Below are 12,722 nucleotides of genomic sequence, written 5' to 3' on the forward strand. Positions count from 1 at the left end.
AAGACACATGGGATGTTCAACCTTCGCAATTATTAGCCTATTCAAAGCGATATACCTTATGCATTGCTATCCTCCTGCCACCTTTTAGCACTACTGAGCTCCAATAACTTTATATAAGAAATCTTATTCTCCCTTTAAAATCACTGTGGTTCACCTTGTCTTGGCTTGATTTCTTTATTTCCTAGCTACAATCGTCCTTTCTTCCTGTCTCGTCCTCTGTTTCTACTTTTAAAACTTGCCCAAATCTTCCTCTTTGGCATGCCCTCATGTTTTGACATGTCTTTCTGCTGTTGAAGCAAGTTGAGAATCAATCTTCTCTTGTGCTGCAGCAAGTAGATTGTTTCTTCCATGTATTTTTGATTACTGAAATCCCTGGGCTTTGTGCTTGACTTTCCTTTAAGTTAGATAAATTGGTACAGTTGTTTGCAGAATGGTATAGGAGACTTGAAGAAACCAGAAAACAATTGTGATATGGATGTGAATAAATATTTTTAAAAAAAATCATGTTTAATGTATTCCTGAGGGGGTACATAACATTTTGTATTACTTCTATGCTGGCTGTTTGAGCTAATGGTTCTGTACTTCAAATAGTATACCTTACCAATTGATCCCTATTTGGGTCACCTAATACTCTTTTTGAAAATCAACCATTTGTTAATGCAGTTGTGAAAGCTGTAGTTTGTACTTGAATACAAGTTAGTACAGCAAATATTCACTTGCCTACATTCCTTGTGCAAGTGTAATGGAGTCTTTTTTTAAAAAAAAATTGGCGTTGTATTGGGTATTTTATGTCATCGGGTCCGAATGTAAACATGAATTTCAAACAAACTAAAGGTTGCCTAGCAGCCAGTTATTTGAATGCTCACGCATGTTAGTGCAGTTTATTCATTACAGAACCAGTAAGTTAAATTAGATGTCAGCTTCTAAGTTGTTTAAATCTTTATTAATCAGAAAACAAATGAATTCATTGAATAATGGTAATATGAACTGCTGAACATATTACATTTATAATGGAGATAGCCCAATGCTTCCATTATAAAGATGTTTTGGATAATTATGTATCAAGTAAATTGTTATTTGGGTTTAATTTCAAAGACAAGTCACAAAATTGTTACCATGCACACTTAGTTTACAGTGTCCGTGCTGAAGAAAACATTGCTTCAGCCAACACACCTCATTTACATCTTTGTGTGATAGTTCATTTTGTTAAGTTTTACTCATTGTGGGTGATAGTGATAATGCTAGTGATATCACACTAGCATTACCATTGGATACCCTTTCTAGACTCCTGTGTGATTTGGAAAGACCTGAAGTGCACTTACTATGCTTTAGCCCAAGTGTAGTGTGCAAAGATTTCACATGGGCACCAGAATGCTTTTTTAAAAAACCCTGTATCAGTACAGTTTCCTTAATATATTACAATGATTTGGCACAGATTTCACAAGGAAGCACATTTCAAGTTTTCATGAATAAATAGAACGTTCAATCCTGCCTTGCCACTTGTTTTCTAATATACTACATTTTAGCAAGTTCAGGAAATATTTTTATGTACTTTCAAGTTTCCTTGCTGTCAATTTTGCTTCGAGTTAGAATCCTCAGAAAGCCATGTTAGAATATTCTGAGGAATATATGCAACGATCAGTGGAAATATCCAGTTGTTCAATGTTTTAATCATTTGTAAAGATTTTGGACATAAACTAGCCTTCCAAAACTTTCAGACATAGTTAAACTGTCGTTTGCATAAAGAGGAAATTGGATAATTAAAGATGGCAAATACTACGCTAATACATTTTTCAATACAGTAAAATGTTAGAAGTAAGAATCCTGAAGGTTGACAATAGAATCAGAAATGAGAATAAAGTAGTCTGGATAATTTTCTGAAGTTATTCAGTAGGGCACACACTGGTAACGACAACTATAACTGGAGATAATCCGAACAGAATTAATATCTTGGACCTCCATCTTAGTGATGTCATAGATAAGCTTAAAGGATTCAACCTAAACAAATCCCTGGGGATATATGTCCTTTAATATACTGAAGGTGCTTTCATAGTGTAGGAAAGAAGCTGGAAGCAGATGCCAAATTCTTCTCTATCTGCTACACTCCATTGTGGAACGGGGCCAAAATTCTGGAAATCAACAGGATCTTAAACCCCAACATCTATGGGTGTGGAAATTTCTGCCAAATCACAAAAACTGCTTCTCTGAAATAAACACAATGTCAATCTCTGTTATCTGGGTCGCTACAATGCACAAATTCAGGGGACAAGATTTGGATAACACCACTGTCTCTATGCTGAAATAGCCCGTTTGTTCCAGGTGATGCAGGCAACTTGAAGGAATTGGACCCTTGTAGTTTGAGTGCCAGAGAAGTTGACTGGCAATAATTAACATTTATCACATTAGAGGTGTACTTGTACTTAAAATGATTTACTTAATTTTCTGTGGAGACATTGGCCTGTAACTTCCTCGATTCCCAGCGTTGGATTTGGGAGGTACCCAACAGTTGCCCAGGAATGTTGATTTCCCTGGAAATTGCACAGCACTGGGCACCACCTGACAAACCAATAGATTGCTAATTTTGGATGGTTCTGCCAGCTTTACACCAATTGTTGCCCTCAGAGTTCAAACATAAAGAACCACAACTTCAATGTAACTATTTTAAACATGCAGACTAAGCCCTATATGAGGCACTCCCCACACTCTGGATCCTGACATCCAGCTGCGTCTGTTTCTGAGCATTCCTTGGAGAGAACAATTTTCCTCATCCTTGTCTTAAAAAGTTGATCTTTAGTTTTAAATAAAAGCCCTATAACTCTGGACGTGCCCAGAAGAGGAAAAAAATGCTTTTCCACGTCCACCTTGTGCAGACTGTTCAGGATCTTGTATACCTCGATCGTCTTCCCTTTCTCTTCTAAATTCTAATGAAAACAAGCCAACTTATCTTCATAAGATAACTGGCTCATTCCCCCTCTGAACTGTCTCCAAAGCATTTCTATCCTTCCTTAAATAAGTCGCACAAGACAGCACCCATATTCAAGAGGTGGTCTCACCAATTCCATATATTGTTGAAGCATAACATCTAATAAAGGGTAGCATTCTATTAGCCTTAATTACTTCTTGCACCTTTTTGTGACTCATGCACCAGAATACCTCAGAAGTCTGCAGTCATGTTTTTGCAACCTCCTTATCTTTTTACAATATACTTTCCCACCCATCTTTGTATTGTTTGCACATTCAGCCATCATGCCTTCACTCCCCTCATCTACATCATTGAAATAAATTGTAAAAGATTGAGACCTCAGCACAGATCCCTGTGGGACTCCGCTTGCAATACCCTGCCAATCAGAAAAATATGCATTTATTTGTACTCTGTTTTATGCCTGTCAGCCAGCCAATCTTCTATCCATGGCTATGTTAGCCACCACACCATGTGCTTTTATTTTGTATCTTCTCAAATGCCTTCTGAAAATCCAAGTACAGTGCCTCTGGAGTTTGCACATTCTGCCGTGTAAGTGTGGGTTTCTTCTGAGTGCTGTGGTTTCCTCCCACAATTTAAAGATGTGCCAGTTAGGTTGATTTGCCGTATTTGTCAGGGGGACTAGCAGGGTGAATATGTGGGGTTACAGGGAAAGGGCCTCAGTGGGATTGTTGTCGGTGCAGACTTGATGGGCTGGATGGTCTACTTCAGCACTGTAGGAATTCTATGATTCTCTAAGGGTTTCCCTTCATCAATAGCACTTTGAAGATCAACAATAAATTGGTTTTCAAGATTATCCTTTCACAAGATCATGCTGACTCTTCCTTTCTAACTGCCCAACTATAATCTCCTCAATGATTCTAACACCTTCTCCATGATAGATGTTAAGCTAATTGACCCATTGCGTCCAGTTTTCTGCCTCTTTCCAGGGCAGACAGATTGTGTTTGTTACTTTCCAGCCTGACAGAACCAATCCACAACCTAGCAAATTTTGGAAAATTAATACCAGTGCATTGATTACCTTATTAACCACCACTGATAAGACCTGACGATGAAATCTGTCGGTACCCGGCAGGAGTTTTGTTGGTTAGTGTAATTGAATAGGAAATCAGAGACAAAGTTGATGGTTCAGCATACCTCTGAGAACAACTCTTTCATTCTGTGTTTAGTTGCGATCTGCTCTCAACATTGCTGTAACATTTGCACATAGCCTTGCTGAGTAATTTAGGGAAATTGAGTATAATGTCCCTGGCACCAGGGCATATAGACATTCAAGTCACGAGAGTACGAAGAACAGTCACAAATCTGATTTTTATTTGAAGATGAGGAAGAAAAATGTGGACACTTTAATCTTGAAAGATGCAATTTAAAGTGACTTCACTGAAGCATGAAATGGCATAGAACTGCAGATCCTGAATCTAAGAGTCATTTGTTCAAATTAGCAAAATATGTAATGAAGTCAGTGTAGGAATTCTTCATTTAAAAAAAAATGTGAAGTAGAACCTCAGATGAGGTTAAAAACTTTAAAGTAATTTTAGGAAGAATTGGATGCTTTGTTTGAAGGGGTTATATGCATAGAGATTGACCTGGAGTGACTGGATAGCTTACTGCATCCAAGCTGAATTTGGATGATATTCAAAACAAAAGATGGTGTGTACATAATTTATGCCAAGTTCACTCCTGGCAATTGAAAATTCCTGTTGGGGAATTGTCAGCTTAGCTGTACTTTTGGAGCACCAAAAATATACTAAATATTTTGCTACTTTCATTTTGCCATCTTGAAGAACAGTAGGCTGTTAATCACATGATAGCAAGCATAATGCATAAAAAGTTTATGACTATTACACTCAGAACAGCTGTAGAAACTATACATTTATTCACTTTCCAAAGAGTGAAATTAATATTTCGTAATGTAATCTGATCTGTATTTTGCATATTATTTAACATGCAACCTCTTGTCCTAGCCTTTTCTTTGTTCTGGAATTGTTATTTTACTACTGTTTAGGGCAGCATGGTGTCATAGTGGTTAACACTGTTGCCTCATAGTGCCAGGAGCCCATGTTCATCTTGGGCCTTGGGTGACCATGTGGAGTTTGTACTCCCTGTGTTTGCATGGCTTTCCTTTGGGTGCTTTGTTTTCTCCCACAGACCAAAAATGTGCAGGTTTGGTGGATTGTTCGTGCTAAGTTACCCCTTAGATGGGTAAGTTAGATAGATTAGCCATGATAAATGCCCGTTTAGGTGGATAGGGTGGGGAAAGAGCCTAGGTGAGATGCACTCAGATAGAGGTGGTGCAGACCAGTTGGACAGAATAGCCTCTTTCTGCATTGTAGAAATTCTATGATTAGAATAGCTGAATGAATCTTGATGTGAAGTACCAGTGGTCATTCCAAGACCATTTATCATTGTATAGAAGAACTGTTTCCTATAGAAAGGGACATTTTTCACAGTTTTCTATGCAACATAATTTGTTGTTTTGGATAATGGTACAATGATATAAGGCATGGATAGTAGTGTCCTAAGTGAAATAGACTTTGCAGAGAGTGGAACCCAGGAGTCCAACAAGAAGAATGAAGGTGATCCAGACTTGAGCAAGGAATCGAACATTGGAATTAAAGTAGAGAATGAAATTTAATGTTCTAGTCACACCTAAACCTATCTGACCAGTGAAATAAATTGTTCTGTCGGGGATTTACCTAACAGATTTTGTTGGACATAAAACACTTCAGTCTATAATTTCAAAAGTAGATGTTTTCCTTTTGTTGTGTGTAAAGTAACTGCACAACTGTGTTGATGAATTTGCAACTGACATTTTCCAAAGTGTTAAGTATATGCTGTACATTGCAATTAGAGTGCAACAATTTGTAGTATTAGCCGAATGTAGAACATCAAGAAATTTAGAAGAATAATGTTGGTAGATTAATGCCTCCTGTCACGTGGACTAAGTTATCTGATTATACCTTAGAGGATTAGGTTTAGGTCATCTTGACCAAAGCTGAACGTAATCACTTATAGGTTATACAGTAAGCAGGATATTTTGTTCTGTGTTTACACACAGTAGAAGAACAGTGGAGCTATAGTGCGATGCCATGCTTTTATAGGAATTACAAATTTATTTCAGATAGTAAATGCCTTGCAGTTAATTAAAATTCAGTGATATTGCAAGTCTGGTGACTGAAGCTCCGCAGATTTTTTTAAAATGTGCAATAAAGGCAGTACGAAGCACAGGGTTTATGGCATGGCAGAACTTTCTCTTTCTGTAGTAGGATGAAGAAATGTAGTAGTACAATGCTGTTCTTTCTCTTTTGTTATTTTTGTGTTTACACACATTGAGATATGTATTGTACCCCTTTGGTTTCTTTAGGTGGTACAATGCTATCACGTAAGTGGTAAAAATCAGACAACAGGACAAAACTTACGCCTGTATATGTGCAGTGCTTGTACCTGAATATGCAGTTACATATAGCTGATGTTTCTCCATGTGGCTTTTGTATGCTTTAGACTCAAATGGAATTGTTGTGTGCACATGGGTGGGGGAGGGGCATCACCATGTGCATGTGGTTTGGGGGGGGGGTTATTGTGCGCACAGTGAGGGTGTTCTTGTCATGCTGCATATGGGGGTGACCATGTTACGTGCAGGATGAGGGAGGTGCACTGTTCGCGTATGTGGTTTGCGGTGGATATCGTGCAGGTGGGAAGGGGGAGTATTGGGGGGGGGCGTCATTATGGGGGTGTAGTGGGGGCCGTGTGTATGGGTATGGGGGAATACGCAGTGCGGATGTGGAGAGGGGATGGTGGCGCCTGGGGGAGGGGGTGGTGGTGGGGGGGGGGGGGCACCTGGGCTGTGGTCACATGATGTAGGGGGTTGGCAGTGGTATCATCGTTCATGCAAATAGGGAGTTTGCATGCATTGGGTTGTGTTGCCATGCGAACGGGAGGTTGTTGCTGTGCACAGAGCAGGTGGCACAGGTGTGGGGGGGCACCGACACAATGAGGTGGGAAAATTGCCCCCATGGTGTGGAGGCAAATTCCCGCGGTTCCAGTATATTTGCGCACTTATGCAAATAACATCTTGCCCATAGCTTCCCTTTTTGTAAAGAACCTGCTGCATTGCATGTTAATTGTTCCTTATGGTTCTCACCAAAACATTGAAGTTTATAAATTGATTATCTCCCTTTTTAACCTATTACGTTAGCTGTATTTAAGAGTGGCTGAGGCCATGTCATATACTTCAAAAGTATGACAACACTTCATGTATGATGAATTAGTTGAAATTTCTGGAAGGAACAATGTTGGCCAGAGTTCTCTACTCTCAAGTCCAATGAATCTTAAAACCTGCTTGAATAGGCAGACAAGATCGTGATTTAATGTTGTGTTCAAAGGATAGTGGTCCTGGCAAGACAATATTACTTTCAGTACAGAATTTCACAGAAAAGATGTTAAAAATTACCTTAAGGTTAAGTGTTCTCCTACATAGAAGCTTTGCAATAGCCACTGGAATGTTTTTGTTTAAATATCATCTCTAATTTTTTAAAAAATCCATCTGCAGGTAACATCATTTCCAAAATATGCCTGTCGTAACTGGTATAGACCTAGATGCGAATGGCTACATCATATGTTGCTGCACCAACAGAAGATTCTGTCTAAAAAATTTCTTGCCACTGAGTGAGGAAACTTCGGCACATTTCAAACTCTGCTGCAAGTGTAGAGTCTCTGCATTGGCATGAATCGTTACACCACTATGAAACAACTTGGGGATGGAACATATGGCTCTGTTCTCATGGGAAGAAGTATAGATTCAGGAGAGCTAGTTGCCATTAAAAAGTAAGTAATTTTTAAATAACATAAGTATATATGCCATTAACTCACCTAGATTTCAAGGGCATTTTTCTCTTTGGCTATTGATTTTGTTGCACTGCAAATCATGTTTCCATGTACACTGATTTCCTTTTCACATTGGCTTATGTTTGAAGACTATCTGACAGCAGAAGAAAGTAAATGAGACTTTCTCCTTGAAGGTTAGACCCTGAGTCTATTTACTATCTAATTGAAGTGTTATAGCAAAACTTTCTCCCATTGAAGTTGTAATTATTTTTCAATTTCGTTCACAATTCTTCAGCCAGCAAGGGGCAGACTTGTGCAGAGCCCCTTTTCTGTACAACCAATATTATTTAAATAGGAACTTCTGATCAGTGCATATACCAATGTTCCACCCTCTAACATTGTTGCATTAAAAAGCAATTTCAAAATAAAATGACAGGCTGAAATTGGGCTTCTTGTCCTAAATACCTAACCACCCACCCATGACACCAAAATACAGCTTTTCAATCACAGATCATAGAATCCCTACTGTGCAGAAGGAGGCCATTCAGCCCATTGAGTCTGCACTGATCACAATCCAGCCCTATCCCCATAACCCCACATATTTATCCTCTAACCTATGCATCCAGGGATACTTGAGTGCAATTTATCATGGCCACACAACCTAACCCGCACATCTGTGGACTATGGAAGGAAACTGGAGCAACTGGACATGGGAGAATGTGCAAACTCCGCACAGGCAATGACCCAAGCCAGGAATCAAACAGATCTCTGGAGCTGTGAGGCAGCAGTGCAAACCATTGTGCCGCCTTGCTGCGTCAAGCGCAGTGAGAACATGCTGTTACAGTTCCTTCAGTCTCTGTCCTGATAAGAGTGTGATCGTTGCCCTACCTCTAATTGGTTTGAAATAAAAAGTGACAGTCAATTAATTGTAACCAAATTAATCAGAACCTAAAATAACTGAGAGGCGATACTTACCCAGTAGCAGTTTCCCCAAGAATATGCAGCTAATGGGAGAACGCAGGACTTTCAGACCCTTGAGCAACCAGTTTCTGGTGTTTACTTTTTATCTTTAAGAAAAGTGGTGAAATATTCTCACATAAATAAGCTTGCATTATATGTTCTCAAGTCTAATAGCTAATATGTACCAGGCCTCTCTTTAATGATGTGAATATCAACAATATTTTCTCTTATAGTAAGATCACATGTTCTCCTTTTAAAAGAAACAAATGTATAACATGTTTGTCCCATGTTCAATTTGTTTTTTTATGTCATAGAATGAAGAGGAAGTTCTATTCTTGGGATGAATGCATGAATCTCAGAGAAGTCAAGGTATTCCAATTGCATTACTAATGCTCGTCTTTATTTTGTTTCTGTTGTGTTCAAATACTTTCTCCTTTTTGGTCACTTCTTCAGTTGGTAGCAGGGACCCCCCACCCCCACCCCCCAGCCTTACTTAAAAGTGCTGTATTAATACTATTGCTAATGTTAAGGATCTGTTTAAGACGACCAAGAGTTATTCTTGACCCTTTACACATCCTTAAGAACATAAGAAATAGGAGCAGGAGTAGGCCATCTTTTGAGACTCTTCTCTTCTGATTAATTTTGCAGCATTTTCTGAAAGGAAAATATTCTGAATGCTGGAAATCTAAAATAAAACCAAAATGCTGGAAGCACTTGGGTCAGATAGGACCTGTGTAGGGAAACCAAATTAACACTTCAGGTCTGTAACTTTTCATTGGACAACTCGAGGACCAGAAATATTGTTTTATTTCTTTCATTGCGGACCTGCTGAGTGTTTACAGAATTTTGTTTTTATGCTATTGTCCCTCCCTCCCAGTTCAAAGTATGTTTTTGTACTCCTTCCTCCACTTTCATGCTGACACTTCTACCCTGTCTGAACACATTCATTGGTTTGGAGACAGTAAGTTTAAGGGTGCTAAGTATAAAGGGAAGTAATGGACCAAGATCAATTAATGAATTGTTAAAGAAATTGGCCTTTTTGTAAACTAGCACCTCCTAGATCAGGGAATTTGTGTGCAGCCATATTGACTAGAGTGCCATAGCCATTAGTAGAGCAGCCAGAAAATTGAAAAGTACCTTTTTGAGTAGAAGAAGCAGACAGTATATTCAGATAATCTGAACACATCATAGAATTGAGGGGCAGGACAAAGAAAGATGATTAGAAGGATTGTAGAAATCCCATAATGCAAAATGATGTAATTTAGCCCATCGAGCCTGCACCGACAACAATCCCACCCAGGTCCTATCCTTGTAACTTCACATATTTACTCTGTTAATCCCCCTGACACTAGGGTCAATTTAGCATGGCCAATCCACTTAACCTACACATCTTTGGACTGTGGGAGGAAACTGTAGCATCCAGAGGAAACCCACACAGACATGGGGAGAATGTGCAAGCTCAGCACAGATCCGAGACTGGAATTGAACCTGGGCCCTTGACGCTGTGAGGCAGCAGTGCTAATCGCTGTGTCGCCTAAGTTCAGGAGCAATGCACAATCTTTTAGTCAGCTTTTGATTTGGATTGTTGAATGTGGAAAGATTTGTAAGGCTTAAAGAATATTGAGATCTGAACTTTCTGATATTTAAACTTTTGAGATCTCAAATCAAGTCCTCTGGATTCTGTGAAAGGTAATATTGAGGAGGTGGAGGGGCTGTATAAAGACTTGGACAGGTTAGAGTGGGCAAAGAAGTGACAGATGGAATACAGTGTGGAGAAGTATGAGGTTATACACTTTGGTAAGAAGAATAGAGGCGTAGACTGTTTATAGATGGTGAAAGAATTCAGAAATCGGAAGTGCAAAGGGACTTGGGAGTCCTAGTTCAGGATTCTTTTAAGGTTAAATTGCAGGGTGAGTTGGTAGTTAGGATGGCAGATGCATGTTAACATTCATTTCGAGAGGGCTAGAGTATAAAAGCAGGGATTATTGCTGAAGCTCTATAAGGCTTTGGCCAGACCACATTTGGAATATTCTGAGCAATTTTGGGCCCCGTATCTAAAGAAGGATATCTGGCCTTGGAGAGGGTCCAGAAGAGATTCGCAAGAATGATCTAGGGAATGAAAAGCTTGGTGTATGAGGAGTGTTTGAGGACTCTGAGTCTTTATTCAATAGAATTTAGAAAGATTAGGAGGTTCTCATTTAAACTTACATAATATTGAAAAACTTGGATAGAGTGGATGCGGGGAAGATGTTTCCGTTAGTAACAGAGACTAGGATCCAAGCTGACAGCCTCAGAGTAAAGGATCGGCCCTTTAGAACCAAGATGATGAGGAATTTCTTCAATCACGGTGGTGAATCTATGGAATCTTTGGCCACAAAGGCTATGGAGGAGGCCAAATCATTGAGTGTATTTAAACAAAGAAAGATTCTTGATTGGTAAGGGGATCAAAGGTTAAATGAAAAGGCAGGAGAATGGGGTTGAGAACAACTTACCAGCTATGATTGAATGGTGGATCAAACTTGATGGCTGAATGGCTTAATTCTACTTCCGTGTCTTATGGTCTTATCTTATTGCTACTTAATCATCAAAAGTTGCAACTCGACCATTGGTACTACAAACTAACACTGAGTCAGGGAGTCTGCAAGGTGTGAAACCTGGTAGTTGAACGATGATGTTAGGTGCAGTTGGGCAGAAGAGCCATAGGTAAGCCTTGCTGCTTGGCCTGTTTTTAAGCTCCTCATAGGCCATTGGGAGGAGTGATCCCAAAGGCCTCACGAGGAAACCTTTCTAACTCTGATTGTGGCCCTGAGAGAGAGTGCTTCTCCTCTTGATTGTAGTTCAATTGTTGCTAACTTTTCCTTAACTTCCCAACTACTCTGAGACTTTTCTCCTTTCCTCATTGGTTGAGAGGGCTATCTCCTTGGATTTCAATCCGGCCAGTTTGTTGTGTATCTGTTTTCACCAAATAATGTAAATTAGGCTGTGGCATTAAGATGAGCAGTGCCTCAATGTCTTCAGCCTTGCTTGAATCTTAACTGCTCACCTCCGTCTTTGCTTCTTCAATCTTAGGTTGTCATTCTGTCCTGACTAGAATTTAAACATTAATTTTGCTTAAATCTTATTCTAGTCACTGAAGAAATTAAACCATGCAAACGTAATCAAGCTGAAAGAAGTTGTAAGGGAAAATGATCATCTTTATTTTGTGTTTGAATATATGAAGGAAAATCTCTACCAGCTGATGAAAGACAGGTAATACATGTTTAATAATGTTGCTTTATTATTAAATTTGTTCGTAGTGTGCGTTGAATAAAATTGTAAAAACTGCAAATGGGGAGGGATACATTGTCAAAAATGCTGAATAGCTGAAACTTCACATGAGAGGAGGAAATGTTACTATTTCTTGTAAAACAAGTTTACTGAAAAGGCAAACTAAACTTTGCCAGGGTAAAAGTGCAACATTTATATTTTGTATGCACCAGTAGTAATTGCTAGTTTCAGCACAACTAAATACGACTGTTACTAGCACAGAGGTAGTACAAGGTTCTTTGCCAAAAGATTTGAAGATATACAAAACCTAGTGGGTTAGCATACCTTGTGACATGGGTTTCAAAGCCACTTCACCATATTAATGAGTGGCACTTGTGGTTTTCCTACATTAACATAACTATGAATGTTATTGAACAAAAGATTGATGCTGAGTCATATGAGTATTAGGACTGGTAATCAAAAGCTTGGTTGAAAGAAGTGAATTTTAAGGCATTTGAAAGTATATTCTTCTGAGACCAATAGAGACAGGAGAAGTTAATTTTTTTTAAGGCAGAGTTAGATTCTTGATTGACATGAAAGATTAAATGATGTAGTTAGGAAAAGTAGAGCTGAGGCTGCATGATCAGCTACAATTTTATCAAATGGCAGAGCAGGTTCAAGGGGCTGAATGGTCTACTGTTCATATGTTTGA

At 39.0% G+C, this 12,722-nt stretch overlaps 1 protein-coding gene across 2 annotated transcripts in view; it reads left to right on the top strand.

The window, feature by feature from the left end:
- mak (male germ cell-associated kinase) overlaps positions 1-12,722 on the top strand; it is a 77,827-nt gene that overhangs the window by 813 nt on the left and 64,292 nt on the right. For both annotated transcript variants that reach the window (XR_013886986.1, XM_080192031.1), the window contains exons 2-4: positions 7,530-7,804; positions 9,079-9,133; positions 11,892-12,013. Coding sequence is in view for 1 of the 2 variants with exons in the window: in XM_080192031.1 (XP_080048157.1) it covers positions 7,704-7,804; positions 9,079-9,133; positions 11,892-12,013 (278 nt within the window). In the remaining variant the exon portion in view is untranslated. The remainder of the gene's footprint in view (positions 1-7,529; positions 7,805-9,078; positions 9,134-11,891; positions 12,014-12,722) is intronic.

The sequence above is a fragment of the Carcharhinus amblyrhynchos genome, chromosome 7 (assembly GCF_965287045.1).
Source record: "Carcharhinus amblyrhynchos chromosome 7, sCarAmb.v2.hapA, whole genome shotgun sequence".
NCBI lineage: Eukaryota > Metazoa > Chordata > Chondrichthyes > Carcharhiniformes > Carcharhinidae > Carcharhinus > Carcharhinus amblyrhynchos.